This window comes from Dipteris shenzhenensis, chromosome 6 (genome assembly GCF_047967505.1).
Source record: "Dipteris shenzhenensis isolate YYH24624 ecotype China chromosome 6, Dip_SZ_1.0, whole genome shotgun sequence".
Classification (NCBI taxonomy): Eukaryota; Viridiplantae; Streptophyta; class Polypodiopsida; order Gleicheniales; family Dipteridaceae; genus Dipteris; species Dipteris shenzhenensis.
In genome coordinates, this window is record NC_141601.1 from 47076648 (window position 1) to 47095809 (window position 19162).

General features: G+C 44.6%; 1 protein-coding gene across 1 annotated transcript; it reads left to right on the forward strand.

The window, feature by feature from the left end:
* The first annotated feature begins 6274 nt into the window (after positions 1 to 6274).
* On the forward strand, positions 6275 to 18202 carry LOC147901248 (uncharacterized). Its single transcript, XM_087376458.1, is given in 6 exon segments — positions 6275 to 6788; positions 6790 to 6916; positions 16700 to 16806; positions 17082 to 17619; positions 17712 to 17976; positions 18144 to 18202. Coding segments are annotated over 6 exon segments (1230 nt in total). The 5' UTR covers positions 6275 to 6654.
* The last annotated feature ends 960 nt before the right edge of the window (positions 18203 to 19162 follow it).

The following is a 19162-nucleotide window of genomic DNA, read 5'->3' on the forward strand; positions in this document are numbered from 1 at the left end:
CTTAGCTTCTTGTTGCATTTAGGCACGATGAGATGATGGGTAAAACCAAATCAATGTGCTCTATCTCATAGATAAATCTGGCATCTAAGAGTTTTTCCAGTTCGTCATAGACCATGGTGCCATATTTTGGATTTGTTCGATAAGGTCCACATACCTTAGGGTGGGCACCTTCCCTAATAGGTATCGTGTGTACTGCCACTTTTGGTAAAATTCCCTTCATTTCCTTGTATGACCATGCTAGACAGTCTTGGTATTCCATTAGGAGTGCTTTGAGCTTTGTTTCATCTTCTTATGTAAGCTGTTTCCCAATGAATACCAATTTTTCTTCCTCCCCTTTAAGGGTGAGGTTTATTATGCAAGTGCTGTGGATACTCCTTCAAGTCCATCAGGGGACCATTCAAGAGGAGGTGGCTTAGATTTTGGGGGAGCTAGCTTGGTAAGATACAACTCGACAATCCTAGTTTGGACTCGTTGGAACTTCATTGAAGTGTTTGGCCTTGGCTTTGCGGCAGCGATATCCTCCTTCAGATTTCTTGCGGGATCTTTTGCTATTATTCAACTTTGGAGTTTCAACTTTGGAAAGTTCGACTGCCATTAGGGCATGGAGAATGGATAAATCATTGTCAAAGATATGGTATTCAAATTGAGCATTTTCAACCTCTATTTCAAGGACCCAAGGAAAATATGAGTCCTTATTATCATGGATATCTTGTTCAGGCTCACCATTCCAGTCAAGGTCAACCATAAAGAATGGCACCTCGATTGGTTCTTCATGTGTGAGTGGAGGATTTACCTGCATGGCCTTAGCATCAATTTGCGAGAAGATGGGATCTAGTGAATGGCAGTTGGCAATGGTCGCCAATGCTTGGATCCAATTATTGACCACGAAAGCACATTGTTGCAGGGGGAATGATTTGCTTGAGATCATCGTTGAAGAGGTTTCATCGAATGCTCTATGGACAATTGGTTTTATTGCTCCTGTCCCCACATTGACTCTTATTGTGGTGTCATGATTTTGGATTGTCAATCTATCAGTTCCCCAATCATGGAGAACTGATGCCTCATGCAACCAAGGAAGTCCAAGCAAGATGTGATAAGATTTCTTGGGGAGATTCAAGATTGTGAATTGAAGAAAAAATCAGACTCTTGAGACTTTTGTTGACACTCCATTCACTATTCCTAAGGGCTTTGCACGTGAATCATCTACAAGGCCTATGTTGAAATTAGCCTTTTTCATTGGTGGGAGACCCAATTCATCATAGAGCTCCTTGGATAGGACATTCACACCTGCTCCACCATCCACTATGGCTTGGACTTCATCATATGCTTTATGGATCAAAGGCATAATGATGTTGCGTATGTCATCTCTCTCACCAATCCGCACAGGGATATCTTCTATGTCTTCCATAGGTGGAGGGGGATTTGCTAGTTTACTCCATCCTTTGAAACTCTCCCAGAGATTGGGACAATTCTATAAGAGGATCCAATGGGAATTGACACAGGGCAACTTAGAATGCTAGAGAGTGCGGCACCTTCAAGTTGGCATGGCGGTACATTATGTTGTGGATTTTGTTGTTGGAACATAGGATCAAGTACAATGTCAATACTCGATGGGGCCAAGTCAGGGATTGGATCTTGTGCTTGCTTCTCGGCCTCAAATTAAGCTTGTTCCTTTTGCACCCATTGTTGAAGTGCCTAAAATCGAGCCTTCTCCACTTCTGCATTAGGGTATGGAGCTTCTTTTATATGAGGCTCGGGAGCTGATGTGGATGAGCTTGGCTGCTCATTTCTTGGTAGAGGGATAGGCACTTATGCTTTCTTTGGAAGACGTTTTTGGGATTGAATTGGAATATTAGGGCCCTTGGTGGCCTCTTTTTGCTGGCGTGTAATTACATTCACAGGTTGCAATAATATGCTTGTTAGCCCTAGAATTTGATGATCCACCCCAATAATGCTGATTGGGATGTCATGCTTAGCCTCATTTTGTTGTGAGACCTTATTTTTCATGGAACAATCCATACAGACATGGCCAATGGCACAATCTCTGCAGAGTGGTTGGAAAGTACCAAGGCTACCATGATGAGGGCACTCTGTGATCCGGTGATTCTCTCCACAACCGTAGCACTTGATTGGCACTCAATGTGTGTTGGGCCAAACCTCATTTGCATAGACCGGTATCAAACCTTCTCCTCCTTCCACATAGTACACTGGGTACTCAGCTTCATACTTGAATTGCAACTCCAACTCCTCGACTTGAAGTTGTTATATTGGAACTGCCAAAAGAGCTGGATTTGGCCCTCTTGGATATGATCGTGGATTTGGATTTTTGAGTAATTGGAGGACTTGGGTCCGAACAGGAACAAGATTCAGCCGCAAAGCTGGGGGTGCTTGTGCAAGTGCTAGCTTCCTATACACTGGGATGGGTGCCAGTTGGTATTATTGAGGGCGGGGCGGGTTGTTGTGCATGTTGAAGATGCAACTAGATCCTCATGCCCATCAACTACGTAGATGTGGCACCACAACCTTGGTAGTGGATTGAGTTGTGCATTGATCTTGGCTCTTAGGATGGGGCATTCATTTGTTGTATGATTGGTCGTGCAGTGTGGACACCATACATTTTCTCATTGTGGATAAGTCTGAGGTGGTGGCTGAGACATGTGAAGCTTTTGTTCCATGGCCTGCATCATTTCTTCTCTTAGCTTCATGGTCATGGCCTCTAGGATATCTTCATTAGACCTTTCTGTAGTGGACTTGGATTTTTCCTTTTTAGAGTGCTTATCTCATGCACTGGCCCTTCCATCATCATTACTGGTGTCATAGTCGGTCATGCCATCCTCGATGTCAATGGCTGCCGCATGCGTAGCACTGAATGTTTTGTAAATACTAATCTTTTTCATGTCTTTGCAGATTTTCTTCCTTAGGTCTGCAATGAACCAGGCCATGAGGTACTTATATCGGGGCATGGGTCACATTTGCTAATTAAGCGTTTCATCTTGCCCAGGTACGTGCATACATCTTCTCACCGACCTTGTTTGAGCTTGCTTAGTTGTAGAGCAGGATCATCTTGTAGTCTCTCCATTTGAAAGCGCCTCTTGAATTGTGGCTCTTTCTTCCACTAGGAGGTCTAGGTACCATTCTGAGGCTTCATTGCATCAATTAAGGCCATGGGGAAGCATGCGACCTTGGTTTCATTGGATTGGTCTCCTCTAGCTCGGCATGTGGCATCAAAATGCTAGAGGAACCTTGCTGGATCGCCCTGACCATTGTATTTGGGAAGTTCGAGTTTGCCTAGGGGGCCTCTGCCTTGATTGTTAATTGTTGCGAGGGTTAAAGAAATTGTTTCCATCTGCTTCGAGTTCAAGGCCACCATCATCACGACGATGATCTGCCGTGTCGTGTCATGGAGGAGTCAAAGGGATTGGCTGAATTACAGGGGGGAATTCGGGGCAGAGGGTTGTCGGAGGCGTTGACCAGAGCGTAGTTGCATGCAAAATCATCGAGATGTGGAATGGGTGCCTCTGTCGCAAGTGCGAGTGTTGATGTAGGTGTGTTAGGGGGGTTAGAGATGCATTCATGTAGTAGGGACCATCATGTTAAGAATGTGCCCAGGATCATCCCACGTGAGTGTGGAATTGTGCCGGTGTAGACGGATCATCAATCGGAGGTCACGGTGGAAATTTATGAGCAAATTAGTGCAAAAAGGGACCCACACAAGGGCACAAATTAGCGAGTGCTAGGGATGCCAAAATGGTGTGCAATGGGCTGGAAAAATTCCTCGTAGCATGATGTTTCCGTGTGTGGAACGACGGTTCAAACTGGGTTTAATTTGGTCACCAAATGGGCGAGTTACGAAGGGTTGAATGTGGGGATAAAATGTGGCCCTTTTCTGTTTTGGGGCGGTCCTTGGCCTTTAAGCCTGGTGTGAATGGGCTTTAGACTTTAAGTCTATGTTGAAGGTGCCTTAGGTGGACTAACCCCAATTGAGTTGGGGTAACTGGTAGTTAGTTCAACTGAGTCAATTTAATTAAGTTAGTTACACTAACTATAGTTAATTCACTAACTATAGCTAGTTACACTAACTGAACTTTAGTCTAGACTAACCAAACGTGGGTCAACTAACCTAACCTGAATGTCAAACTAACCTAAGTTAACACTAACCTAACCTAACTAGGGTTAGCAGGGGTCAGGTTCGGGTTATGTTAGTTTTTTTTTTTTTTAAAGGGGGGGGCTGGCGGGTGCTGTCGAGTGGGAGAGGGGGAGGACAAAGGAGGGTGGGCAGAGGGGGGCGGGGGCTATGGGGAGTGGTGGAGGGGGTTTGGAGATGAAGGCGTTGGAGGCAGAGGGAGGCGCGATCGTTGGAGTTGGAGGGTGCTAGGCAAGAAGCCGTCGTCGGGGGCAGAGATGGTTGTCGGGCAGGTTGAACAGCCACGCGTGGGCATTTAGCACCGTCACTGGCGACTACCTTTATCGCCACAGGCTTTATCATTGATTAGTTTTTTATTATTTCCTCTAATTTTTGAGTTTGTGTGTAGGGTTGGGAGGCTCTAGGGTATGCTACACTACCTATTTACATAACGCAAAAGACAACAAGAAACAAGAATTTCAAGGTGCAAAATGAGATGTTTCCAAAAAGTGACTATCAACAACGTTCAAACCACCTTGAAATTTGCTTATCGCTTCATTCTTAGTGTTTCTTGTGAGATTTAACTACATTCACACCTTAGCAATCATCTCTACTACCTATTCCTATGATTCAACACTGAAAAACAATAAAAAGACAAGCTTCAATCACTTAAAATGCTTGAAAAATAAAAAAAGACATCTTTCTTTTCCTCTCACAAACCACGTCCTATACACCACAATCAACACTCCTAGTTAAGCTAGAAACATTTAGCAGTGGGTAGATAATGAGAGAACACTTACTCATTGCAAAAGCATACCTTGAACTCCCCAACAACGGTGTAAAAAATGTATAGTCTGGTGGTGACTCACATGTTGCGGGGATCTTTAAGGAATGCCAAGGGAACCTATCCTCCTAACTACTTGTGGGAGCAATGCAAGCAAGAACCGTTCTCAAGTGTCACTCTTGAGACTCCCAGATTGTTGCAATGTGTTTCCACGAGAGGGAAAAGGGGAAGGGGAGAGGAACGAAGAGAAGGGAGGGGGGAAGAGAAGAGGGGAATAAAGGGGGATGGAGTGGCACAAAAAGGCACCCACGCCCCTTAAGGCCTTACAACAATCATGAGACTTTTGTGAGAAACGGGAAATTTAATGCCAATGTGGTATCTTTTTTAAAATTTTGGCCATGCTAAGGGTTTATGGAAAGTTGGGGATTTTTTAAAATTCCTTTGTATTTGGTCAACGTGACTTTTGTGAAATTGAGGTTAGTGTTAAGTATTGTATTAGATTCATTATTATAAGGCGTTAATGGGCATTGCAGGTTGCAAGTGCTACCTCAAATACTTTTCCTTTCACTGACGCAAGGCCATTGGCCATTCTAGAAAGTATTGTTAATGGGCATTAAATATTGCCTTTGGTACTACCCAAACTACACTTCCGTTCATAAAGTAAAGCTATAAGGGTTCCACCAATTGAAAACATGTAGTCCACCTTCATGGAAATCTAGCTACAACTAGAAGGGGTGTTGGCACAAGGGTGTCCCTGATGACTTATTTTGGCTTGGTAGATGGGATGATGTGTGCGTTTAGTTAATGTTAGACCTAGCTATTGGAAGTGGAAGCAACCAACTATATAAATATTAAAGAGTAGGAGTAACATGCTATATAAATATCAAAAGTGGGAGTAAGTCCTTTATGGAAATACTAAAGGGGAATAGAGAGGACCACTTATACTTAAACATGAGGATGCCCATCAAAGTCCTACATTGGCTCTGCTCCTCTTGACTGAGGCTTGGGTGGGGGGGAGGGTGGGTGTCGGACAACCTTCTCTTTCAACGGACAAGCGATGGTCCACCATTTTGTGGTAAGTCCCTTTTGGGGTCATGTTTCCACGCACCCTAAATGTACACATTCGGGTGCTGTGGAGATTTATGGATGAGATGCGGTGCTCTAGAAGCGCCTAGGTGCCAAATTGAGTCCAACAATTTTCGTTGGACTCATTTGGCCACCCCTAATGCTAAATTCTCCAAGCCAATTAGCTGCACTCGAATCCACCTCCCTTTCGACTTGCAACTCGTTGTGCAGCTTCCTACAATCCGCAAACTCTACTACATCAATTTTGAATTCAAAATTTTGGGATCCACCCTCCCACTACCAGGTCTCCAAATGGACACCGCATCGACCTGTGGGACGGGGAAGCAGGCCGTTGCGAGTGGTATCAAAACGGATCTCAGCCAAGAAGGGCCAACCTCTTATGAAGCTAGAATGAACCAACAGCTCACCATCACCACCTAGTGCCATTGCCTTGGACGTGTAGGAAAGGGCATGAGCATGCGCTTTCCACCGGGAGATGGGCATGCTCATGCCATTCAGTGCGTAAAACCTGAACTAGTTCTGAGCATACACAATGCAATGAGCTCCTCTTCCTTTCACCTCTGCTCTCCCCTGCGACACTCCATCTCTCGCATGGCTGCCTTGGCATCGCCTGCACCCCCTCTATCCTGCACAATTCGCTCAGAAGACCCCTGGCGTCGCCATGACCTCCTCTGTAGACGATTGCGCCAGCTTTCCTCCCAAGAAGCTCAAAACAGATCCCTCCACTTCTGACAGAATCTCGAAGGCCTGGAAACGACTGGGAGAGCCGAAGCTCATCGTAGCACCCATGGTTGAAATCCGAGCTACCGTTTCGAATGCTGTGTCGGAAGCACGGCGCCACTGCTGCCTACACGCCGATGCTTCACTCCCGACCTTTTGCCGACGACGCCAAGTATCGAAGTAGCGAGTTCACAACTTGCCCGGTAAGATAAGTGGTGCAAATTTTATATGATCATTGTTTCCAGTTCAGGAGTATTATGCTTTTTTTAAATTCAAGGTATTCTCGATCCCTCTTTTGAGTTGGAAAGTGCGCATGGTGGAACTGTTAATGGCTCAACTTGCCCGGGTGGAAAACTGGCGAACATGAAACATAGCCTTCTACTAATGCTGCCTAACAGTAGCTAAACTTAGGGATTGCTTAGCAGGAAATAGCAGAGACAGCAGAAATGGAAGCAAGGGGATAGGGTAGAGTCTCTCTTACATGAAGGGGCCATGGGAATTACGTGGTCTGTCTAGCATGAATGGTAGATGCTGTCCTTGCATTGTACAGCTTTCAAGCTGATGCTTAGGAGGTACAAACACTCAAAGAAAGAAGTGTACTTGCATTAGTGTTGAATGAGAATGCAGTACAGCTGAAGCCGCTTTATATATTCTACAACAGGCTGCCATGACAATAAAGCCTAATACACTCTTAGAGTGTACAAAAGAGTATTGAAGTGTGTACATGAAATGTGACACCATTGAATGGCTAATTGGGCCCCCATTTGGGTGGGTACTGCTAACCCTAGTGTACACCCTACTGTTACAATCCCCCCTACTTACAGAAAATTTTCCCTCAAAATGAATACAAGTAATATAAGTAGCTGGAAAGAAGAGTGCAAAAGTACTGGCATGAACATGGAGGGCTTCAATTCAGCTCAGTAGGTCTGGGGACTGTTGCTGTTCCTCCTCTGGTAAGCCCTTCCACTTGATGTAGTACTCCACCAACACCTTGTTCTTGAGGATTTTATCAATGTAGCCCAATGTCCTTTCTGGAATATACTCTATCTGGTCAGATTCATCCATGAGAGGCAACTCTGTGGCAAGTGGAATTTCTGCCCCTTCAGCAAGGATACATGGAATACATGATGAATTCTAGTGGTAGGAGGTAGGTCCAGCTGGTAGGCTAAGTCACCAACCCTCTTTAGAATTTTATATAGGCCATAAAATCTGTGGGCCAGCTTTGTGTTAGTGTTCCCCTTCAATGAGGCATACTTGCATGTATGTAGCTTGAGGTATACCCACCCTCCCTCAAATTTCACATCCTTCTTTTCTGGTTTGCATATTCCTTCATCCTAGATTGTGCCCTAAGAAGTTTGTCCTTGGCCGGCTGCAGAATGGCTTGCATTCTGTCGACTTCATCCCACGCATGCTGATTGAGAAGAATCTGATCTCTGATGGCGGAAGGGAATTGGACCTGGCATCCATATAATGCTTCAAATGGAGACATGCTAATACTGTTGGGGTAAAGGCACATTGCCTACCCTTATATTAAAGAATTAAAGTTAGGACACCTATGACTGTCTTAAGACAGTCATAGGGTAAACCTAATCCTAATAAAACTTAAGTGAGTTTGTGGTGTGGCTCACTCATCACTTCACACCCGCAATAGTGTGTCTCTCTCACTCTCACTCTCTTGCTCCTTTTCCAACTCTACTTCCCCCTCTCAACTGGTATCAGAGCCTACTTAGCTCCCCTCTTCCCTACCCAGCCCTCTCTACCTCGACCTAACCCGTACCGTACGGACGTACGGACAGTTCCGTACTGCCGTACTTCGTCCGTACGACCGTACGGACCAGGGCGCAGAGCCGTACGGCGGTCGCGAACTGCAGGGCGGCCAGATCTGCGCGGGCATTGTCAGATCATCAGGGCGGCGCAGCAGTCGACGGCGCAGGAGCAGTCCAAGGCAGCGGCGAGCAGCTAGGGCATCAGAGCGGCGCGTTTTCGAGGGCTTCACGGGTGGCGGCGGCGCGTTTTCGAGGGCTTCACGGGTGGCGGCGGCGCACTTTGCAACTAGGGCACGGGTGGCGGCGGCAAACTTCGCAGCTAGGGCGGAGCTGCACCAAAGGCAGCTGCCAGCAGCCGCTGTACACAGCGACGCTGCGTCTGCAGCTGTCTAGCTGCTGTGTGCAGCTAGTCCTACTACAACCGTACGGGCTGTCCGTACAGTCGTACGGACTGCCGTACAACTGTACGGACGACAGTTTTTCACCCAGGAAGCTGGATCTCCTTCGACGTGCGTGTGTGCGCGTAGGGAGCCAGGCAGAGACTCGTTTTTTCTTGGGAAGTGTGCCTACAGCAAGTCGAAATTCTTGTTTTTTGGGGGGAAGTGTACCTGCTGCAAGGACAGAAGTACAGCAGGACAGCAGGAGTTTCTATGCATTTACTGAGTAAAAATCTCAGTTTTGGGTGATTTTATCAAAGGGCTTTTGCCCGGAAAGTGATGCATTGTATGCCTTGAGGCAGTGTGGTGCCAGAGAGCACACTTTTGTCTTGATTTCCGCAGTGTTGAGGAGACATTTCCTTGCAGATCACATTTCTTGTGCAACACTCAGAGAACCTCAGTTGAGCCACGCTTGGCCAGGGCGCATCGAGTTTACTCGGTCCCTAACTGTCCATCGTTGACAGTGCTCAAAAGGTTCCTCATTGCGTGTTTGTACGTTGGGATCTGTGTATGTCATTTCTACACAGGGCAGTATATGCATTACACTGGTAAATAATTTTGTCAGAGAGATTTTCACATTGCATGCTACCTCAGTGTTGAGGTGTTCTCCACTTGATTCAGGTGTCAGATCAAGGGGCTTTTGCCCAGACTTTGTTTGATTGCACTTGGGTTACCAACAGAGATCTTCAGATGCATTTTCTCCCCTTGGTATAAGGGTGATTGCTTGGGATTTATCCCATTTCCTGTTGCAGGTTTTGTGTGACAGGCTGAAGAGTCATTTACTGTTTTTGGAGTGTCTTCTGCAATTTGAGACAGTGACATACCTCATCTGAGGTGGGAGAAGTGATCAGTACAGTCAGTACAGCAGTGTTTACAGCAGTCTGAGTGGTTTTGTCAGATAATTATGCACTGTTAAGCTCTTGTTGAGCAGCAGCAGCAGTCTGAAATTACTGTTTTTATGCCTCTTTGAGCTCAGAACAGTTTGTCAGAAGGTACAGTACTTGCAGGGACATTTACTGTTTTGCTGCAGATTTTACTGACAGTAAAAAAACAGCACTTTTGAGAGTGCTACTGGCTCTTGAATAGAGCAGGCCTTTTTCTGAGAAATCAGAACTTTATTATTCAGTCTTTTTACTTCCAGGGAGTCAGGTACTTTCCTCATCTGATATGGCATCAGGAGGAGGTGATTCTTCAATTCTGAACATAAAGAAACTGGAAGGAGCACATAACTATGCATTATGGGCAGAACAGTGCTTGAATGTTCTTCTGTTAAAGAAGATTGCTAAGCCCATAAGGGTAAAGGGTGTCAAGCCATCTGATATGGCAGCTGATGATTGGGAAGAGCTTGATTTGTCCGCGAGGGCAGCTATCATGCTCACTATTTCAGACACTCTTGTGTTCAATGTACAGACTGAAAAGACCTCTTATGGTCTATGGCACAGACTAGAAGAATTGTATGCCCAAAAGAGCTCAGCCAGTAAGGTTTATTGGCTGAAGAAGCTGGTCGATCTTCGCATGAAGGAAGGTACAGCTATGACCTCACATTTGAGTGAGTTCAATGCTATCTTTACACAGCTGATTGCACAGGGGTTGAATCTTGATGAGGAGTTCAAGGCCACTTTCTTGTTGTGTACCCTCCCTGAGAGTTGGGACACTTTCAAGACCACCCTGTCAAATTCAAATGTTATTCTTATGTATGCTGATGTAGAGAGCTCTCTCCTTATGGAGGAGATGAGCAGGAGGAATAATGCGGGCAGCAAGTCTTCAAATGCTTTGCAGGTACAGGATAGAGGCAGGACTCAGCAGAAGGGGAAATCTGCTAGTAAGTCCAAATCCCGCAGTCAGTCCCGTGGCAAAAAGGACATTGAATGCTTTTATTGTGGCAAGAAGGGACATGTGAAGTCGAAGTGCTTCAAGTTCATACGGGATCAGAAAGCCAAGAAGGCTGAATCACAGGATGCAGGAAATGCAAGCAAAGGCAAAGGCAAGGCCACGCTAGTTGAATTGGATGCAGTGAATGTTGCAGCAGAGGACAGTGACAGTGACATACATGATGTTTTATGCTCTTCTGCTGTAATAGCACATGCTTTGGTTATTGATGGCCATGACATGCACACCTGGCTCTTGGATTCAGGTGCCTCTTTTCATGTTACACCTCACAGGGAGTGGTTTACTTCCTACACAGGTACTCATGGAGTTGTTCATCTTGGGAACAACTATGCATGTCAGATTGCAGGGATTGGTAGTATAAAGATAGTATTTCCTGATGGACAGTCATTTATGCTTGATGGTGTTCGCCATGTGCCGGAAATCAAGAAAAATCTGATTAGCACTGGCTTATTAGATGACAGTGGTTACCACACCACATTTGGGGATTCCAAATGGGTGATTACTGATGGCCAGACAGTAGTGGCTGAGGGTTTTAAGAGTGATACCTTGTACCCTCTTTATGTTTCCAGTGTGGGTAATCATGTTGTTGCCATAACCGAGCTGCCAAAGGTTTCATTGTGGCATAGCCGGTTGGGACACATGTCTGTTAAAGGAATGCAAGAACTATCACGTTTGGGTTATCTGCCGTCTCTTTCATTTTCAGATTTGCCTACTTGTGATCATTGTATTTTTGGCAAGCATTCTGTGACTCCTCATAAAAGGAGAACTCCCCAGAATAGAGCACCACTTGATCTAGTGCACACTGATTTGTGTGAGATGCCACAGTTATCACTAGGGGGTGCCAAATATTTTATTACTTTCATTGATGATGCCACACGTAAGGTGTGGGTCTATTTCTTGAAGCATAAGGGAGATGCCCTAGATGCTTTCAAGAGGTTTGTTGCTCAGGTTGAGAATCGGACAGGTCGTAGGCTGAAATGCCTCAGATCCGATAATGGGGGTGAGTATGTGTCACATGCTTTTGTGCAGTTTTGCCAAGCTAAGGGCATCAAACAGGAACTCACAGCCCCTCATAATGCATCTCAAAATGGTGCAAGTGAGCGGATGAATCGAACTATTCAGGAGAAAGTTCGATGTATGTTGTCTTATGCTGCATTACCCCATGGCTTTTGGGCAGAAGCCGTGCAAACAGCAGTTCACATTATTAACAGGTCACCAAATAAGGCTTTGGAGTTGAAAGTGCCAGAGGAGGTGTGGTCTGGCAAGCCACCCTCATATAAGCACTTACGGGTATTTGGCTGCGAGTGCTTTGCTCATGTACGCAAAGATCTCCGCACCAAACTGGATCCAAAGTCTATCAGATGCATCTTTATGGGATATGGTGATGAAGGTGAAATGGGGTACAGATTATGGGATCCCGTTAAACGGAAGATTATACGCAGCAATGATGTCATCTTTAAAGAAGATTGTGTACACAAGGAACCCGTGCAACCTGTGGAATACAGGCGGGTTATTTATGATGATGTTGGACAGCAAAGAATGCCTATTTATATGCAGCAGCAGCCTGCTGCAGATCACCCTGTTCAAGAGGGTATACAGGCTGAAAATCAGCCAGCAAATTTTGCCAATAATGCACCACTGGATGTGCCAACAGATGGGGCTGTAGAACAGCCAGATACGGTGGTACAGCCACCTGTTATGCATGAAGAACAGGCTGGACAGCAGCCTAATCCGGAACAGTTTGTTAGGAGGAGCACCCGTGCACAACGGCCTCCTGCCAGGTTTGTTCCAGGAGCCAATAATGTGGCTGATTTTATCATGCTAACAGATTGTGGTGAGCCTTCCAGCTTCAAGGAAGCTATGGGAAGAACAGAGAAAAAGAAGTGGGAGAAAGCCATGCAGTCAGAAATGGACTCTCTACTTCAGAATGATACATGGGACTTGGTGCAGTTACCTGCAGGCAGAAAAGTTTTGCCATGTAAGTGGGTTTACAAAGTCAAAGTGGATTCAAATGCTTTACCGAGGTATAAGGCCAGATTGGTTGCCAAGGGATTTAAGCAGGAGAAGGGCATTGACTTTGATGAGATCTTTTCCCCTGTAGTCAAGATGACTACTTTGAGAGCAGTGTTGGCTCTTGTTGCTCATGCTGACATGGATTTATGTCAGATGGATGTGAAGACAGCTTTTCTTCACGGAGATCTCCATGATGAGATCTATATGAGTCAGCCAGAGGGATATGCTGTTAAAGGGAAAGAGCAGCTTGTGTGTAAGCTCAAAAGGAGCTTGTATGGACTCAAGCAGGCGCCAAGAGAATGGTACAAGAAGTTTGATGCATTCATGCAGTCCCAAGGGTTTCATAGGTGTGAGACCGATCATTGCTTGTACACCAAACGGGCAAAGGATGGCAGTTTGATGCTACTCATTCTATATGTGGATGACATGCTTATTGCCAGTAAATCTCAGCATGAGATTAGTGCTTTGAAGAAACAACTGCATAAGTCTTTTGACATGAAAGACTTGGGTGATGCAAATCATATTCTTGGCATGCGTATTACTCGTGACAGGTCCAAGGGACTTTTGTTTCTGTCACAGAAAGAGTACATTGACAAAGTACTGCAGAGGTTTAAAATGGAGGGGGGGAAGTCCATTAGTACCCCGTTGCCTCCACATTTAAAACTCAGCAGTAAGGACAGCCCCAGATCAGATGATGATAAGGCTGAAATGGCCAAGATTCCGTATGCATCTGCAGTTGGATCTTTGATGTATGCCATGGTTGCCACTCGTCCGGATATTGCTTTTGCGGTGGGAGTCATCAGCAGGTATATGGCAAATCCAGGCAAGCGGCATTGGGAAGCAGTGAAAGGTGTCTTGCGGTATCTCAAAGGTACCAAAGACTTGTGCATATGCTATGGTAGGCAGGATGCATTGGTGCATGGTTTTACAGATTCAGACTATGCAGGGAATGCAGATAACCGGAAGTCTACTACCGGTTATATTTTTACATTTGCAGGAGGTGCTATATCATGGGTGTCTCGGTTGCAGAAATGCGTTGCACTATCAACCACAGAAGCTGAATATGTTGCAGCCACTGAGGCTTGCAAGGAAGCAATATGGCTTACTCGGCTGGTGGAAGATTTGGGCATTACAGGAGATATGCCAGTTCTGCATTGTGATAGTCAGAGTGCTATCATGTTGGCAAAGAATCCGGTCTTTCATCAGAAGACCAAGCACATAGAAGTGAAATATCATTTCATCAGGGAGGTACTGGAAGACAAGCGTCTTGAGCTTGTGAAAGTACATACTGATGATAATCCTGCAGATTTGCTCACTAAGAGCTTGCCTACAGAGCGGTTTGCACATTGCCGCCACATCATGGGATTAGGATGAGACCATTATTACTTTATGGTCTTGTATACAGTAACTGTATATTGCTGTATTTTTATTCTTTTCTCCCCTTTAGGCACATTGGCCTTTAGGTGGGAGGTTGTTGGGGTAAAGGCACATTGCCTACCCTTATATTAAAGAATTAAAGTTAGGACACCTATGACTGTCTTAAGACAGTCATAGGGTAAACCTAATCCTAATAAAACTTAAGTGAGTTTGTGGTGTGGCTCACTCATCACTTCACACCCGCAATAGTGTGTCTCTCTCACTCTCACTCTCTTGCTCCTTTTCCAACTCTACTTCCCCCTCTCAAATACTACTCTCTCAACCTTTGGGGATCTTTCTCTAAACTCTGATATTTTCTATGATGCGATCCATTCCCTCATATTATCTCCATTTGCAGCACAATAAAACTGCTTGCTTCCCAAGAGAAGGGGCAATTTTCAGCATATCAGCTCAAATCTTCCTATGACAGCAAAAAAAAGGTTGAATCCAGTTGGAGACCGTGTGTCTGGTTGAAAACCAGCAGTGCAGGGCAGAAATCAATCAAATGCAGCAAAAGCACGTTGTTTTCTAGTCCAGCAGTGGTGGTTTTGTCCAAATCAGGGACGGTTGTAGAACAGCTCCAAGAGTGTTCCAGACACCATTAATTCTGCTGACTGAAAATAGTTCTCCTCTAGCAGGATTTCTTGCAATGAAACCGAGGGTTTTCATGACGAGAATGCTTCTCGAGGGAGGGGAAGGCACAGGGGAGTGAGAGGCAACCAGATCTGATACTCCTAAAAGCCTAGGGGGTTAAGGCCTTTACAAACAACTAACTCAACCACTAACTATGGTTAAGGTTCTTTGCAAAAAAAAAAAAACTATCGTTAAGGAGAAAAAACCTCAATGCGGTAAAAAGTGCCCTTCATCTTATTACTAACGTAACATTGACCATTTCCTTAATGTTTCTAATAATTGTAGCAAGCTAGGCATCTGTTCATAGTGCCATACTCTAGAACATTGCAATAGTCTTCGCTTAACAGGCCTTGAAGTCTCCACTCGAGAAATACTTGTTGTCCTTTACCTTTACAAAGGAATCTGAATTTGTGCACCATTGCTCTCCGTCTCACAGCAGTATAGTCACCTCACTGTCTGAATGGTATCGGAGATGCTTGCAGCAGCTCTAACAAAAGTTCCACAGTTACCAGGCCTGTGGTTCTTCCTTTTGGATTGGTCGACCATGGGAGCAGTGAGCAAGGGCTATTACTCTATGACTCTCAAAATGGCAGGTGGAGAGTCACTGAAGTCGGTGTAGCTCCTCAAATGGGAGAGATTACGCTTTAGGAAGGTCTTATGGATCAGTGTTAGTGTCTAATCCTTTACACTAAACTGGCAATCGGCCTTTTTCTTACCACAGTCCAGGCATTTCTTTTCTTTCTTGTCTCTGTCATCTGAAGAGTTCGTTGCCTCATCTTAAGGATTACCATCAGTCTTCTTCCCAGCTTGCTTGTCTAGGCTTGGCCTTGTTTTTATTTGCCTTTCCTTTCCCTGAATAACAGAGGCCTTGTGCTTTCATTGCACATCTTCTTCATGGCTTCCTCTTGTAGTAGCATCGGCCTCAATCCCTCAAAGGTGCACTGTTGTTGTCATTGATGTAATTCATCCCCTGAAGCTCTTAGGAAGCATGTTGAGGACTAACAATGCTTAAAGATTTGTGTCATCCTTTTAGCCATACGATCATCCTTGATTATCTTGGCCTTCACCAAGTGATCACTTAAAGATTTGCTTCCTCCATCTTCATTGTATATGGTTGATTTTGGAGCCTTCGAATCTTCCGAGTGCGTTTGGTTCAAGTCTTTCAGGATGTCCAGGCCTCCAAGAATGCATCCGCAAAATTGAATATGCAGAATCACACTGTCTGAGATTGTCTCAATGGTCTTGGATAGCACCTCAGGATCCTCCTCCCATTCTTCTACTTGGGTTGAGTCTGCCAGTGTCAATACCTTCCTCCAGGCATACCAACATATCCTCGGGTTTTAGCTCTATGCTAGTGGCTTCCCTTCACATCTCCCTAGCCACCATGTGACTCCTAATCTTCGCCTTCTAGTTGGGTAATTCACAGCTTGGCATTGTCTCGAAAGTTTGGTAACGGCATTTGTGTATGTATGTCGCACGCACACACTCACGTAGGCGCACACGTGCGCACGCACACACACACACAGAGTATATATATGTGTGTGTGTGTGTGTGTGTGTGTGTGTGTGTGTGTTGCATGCTGTAGCGTGTGTATATACATACATAATGCATGCATATAGCTATTATCTCTATATCTATATCTATATGTATGTAAATGTGTGAGTTAATGTGTTTAAAATGTCTATTTCTTGGAGTGTGTCAAGGGCAAGCAGTGTTCGTAAATCTTCTAGTATTCATTCAAATCTGGGTTAGGCTGCTAATCATTCTGCACCATTTACTTGCAGGAAATAAATATTCATACTAAAAACCTGTTATGTCATGCTCGTTTCAGGAAGATCAACCACTATTTGTCCAGGTTTGTGCAAATGATCCTGAGAAGCTTTTACTTGCTGCTCAGATTGTGGAACCTCATTGTGACTATGTCAACATCAATCTAGGGTAACTGCATAGGAGCCTGATTCTTGAGATAGCAATGATTAAAATGTTATCTGTCTCATAACTTGGTTTGTTGTTTGCTTTGCAAACTGAGTTAGTTTGATAGCTGTTGATTTTCCTTTGTTTCTTTTGCTTGATGGGGATTGCTTGGTATGCTTATACTAGAATGTATTAGCAAGTGTAAAATACAAATATGTGAAGGGGTTTTGACGGTTGCGATAATGCTTTGGGTCCATAATCTTTTCTGCATACTCTCAAGCTTATTTCCCACTCTGCAGGTGTCCTCAACGCATTGCAAAACGAGGTAACTATGGTGCATTTTTTATGGACAATCTTCCACTTGTTCGTGCTCTTGTACACAAACTTGCCTCAAGTTTGTCTGTGCCTGTTTCTTGCAAGATTAGAATCTTCCCAAAGCTGGAAGGCACACTTGCATATGCTCGTATGCTTGAAGAAGCTGGTTGCTCCTTGCTTGCCGTCCATGGCAGAACATGTGACCAAAAAGACAGCAGGATTGTCACGGCAGATTGGCATGCCATCAAAGCAATGAAACAGGTTCTCAATATCCCTGTTCTAGCGAATGGTAACATTCAATGCCTAGATGATGTGTACAAATGCATGAGAGAGACGGGGGTGTATGGAGTCTTGTGTGCAGAACCACTACTTGAGAATCCTGCCCTCTTTGCTGGTTATAAACTGGCTGATAGTGGCGATACTATTTCAGATGGGACATCGATGGAGAATAGTGAGATGCTTCAGAGGCCATTGGATCAGCCGAGGCTGGTGCTAGAATATCTCCCTGTTCCATGGCGCATGGTTCGTGCACACGTCCATCGAATGCTTTGCAACTGGTTCAAAATACACCCTGACTTGAGAGAGGAGCTTAATAAAGAGTTCAAGCTTTCCAGGGAATTCTTGGAAGGGTAGTCTGTAGGCTTGTGAACCGTAAGGAAATGATATATCTCTTACCTCCCCAAACACCCAGTGAAAATCTTGCAGAAGCACCTCTTGGAATGCTAGACCTGTCTCCGATTTTGTTCAGTGGTGCAGCTACTGCATGTAATGGACATGCAGTTTCTGCTGTGCAAGAACTGGCTTTCCGAGTAGAATCTAGTGCAATGTCTTCCGTGCCAGATGAAGGTGGCATAGAAACTCCTCAGAGTGCCATGAATGGTGCGTGATATCTTGCTACACAAGAAAGTACTTCGCTGCTGATTAATATAAACCTTTTCCTCCCCATTTTTTTTACCAGGAATAAAATTTTAGAACCTGGTAAATGTATTGCTCTGGTCTCAGCATACTTTACAGGTTACGTCAACTGTAAAGTGTAAGATCTGCAGGCCTTTTGTCTCTTGGGCTTTCAGATTTGTTCCTTGCACGCTGGACCGGAGAATATTGATGTGAAATGATACCAACTTGTGTTTCATTTTATGAGTACCTTCATTATGTTCTTGTACGCATTTTCTTCTGCTGTTTCGAGGAAGGGTGGTGAATGATATTGTGCTCTTAACAACTGTCTTACACATCAATTACTGCTTGATTGTATAACTTTTTCGATGTAGCGATGCTGCTTGAATCGTCAAAAGGCCATTCATGTTCTTCTGAATGGGCTTATGATTGTGATACATGATTAAAAACTAAGGAGCAGTTTCTCCAACATGACAATATAGCTAGTTTCTTTCCCAGAGTAATGTAACAGTCTTCAAAGTCGTTGAAAATAATTGTTATTTACCAACTGAATTTTTAGCTCATCATCAAATGGGTACTTAGCCTGATCCTCTTAACTCCTTGCCCTTTGTCCTCAAGGGTCCTCAGATTGAGGAATTCGTTGTTGCAAGCCCCAAATGTTTTATTACTCTCACTCCTTTGGGTCTTTTCCCTCTTTGATAGGTTTGTTTCTAGGATCCTCCTTCGTGGTGTGGTTATTGGACTTCTTGTTGGTGGGGTCGTCACCCTCTTTGACTCTATTTTGACGTCGTAGAAAATTCAGTCTTTCCAAGTGCTCAGTTATTGGTCAAGTAAAAAGTTCTCTTTTACCCTTCTTTTGGCTCATTTTTTACCCCTGCATAGAGTGGTTTTTTGGGATCATTTGGTCATCGTTTCTCGAGTTGTAAATTGGGCCTTGCTTTCGACAGTTAAGGCAACATTTTGAGCAATTTTTTTGCTAAGTTTTCCTGAGTGAAACAATCGTTTACTGAGCCTTCAGTTGATGCTATTTTGGATGCATAATAGGATCTTAACTAGCACGGTGGTAGTACAAGATAACTAAGTCACAAGCATCCTGGATCACAAGATTGCAAATCAACACAGTGGTAACACCAGATCAGTGGTCACCAACGTGGTGGTTGGTTTCCCATGA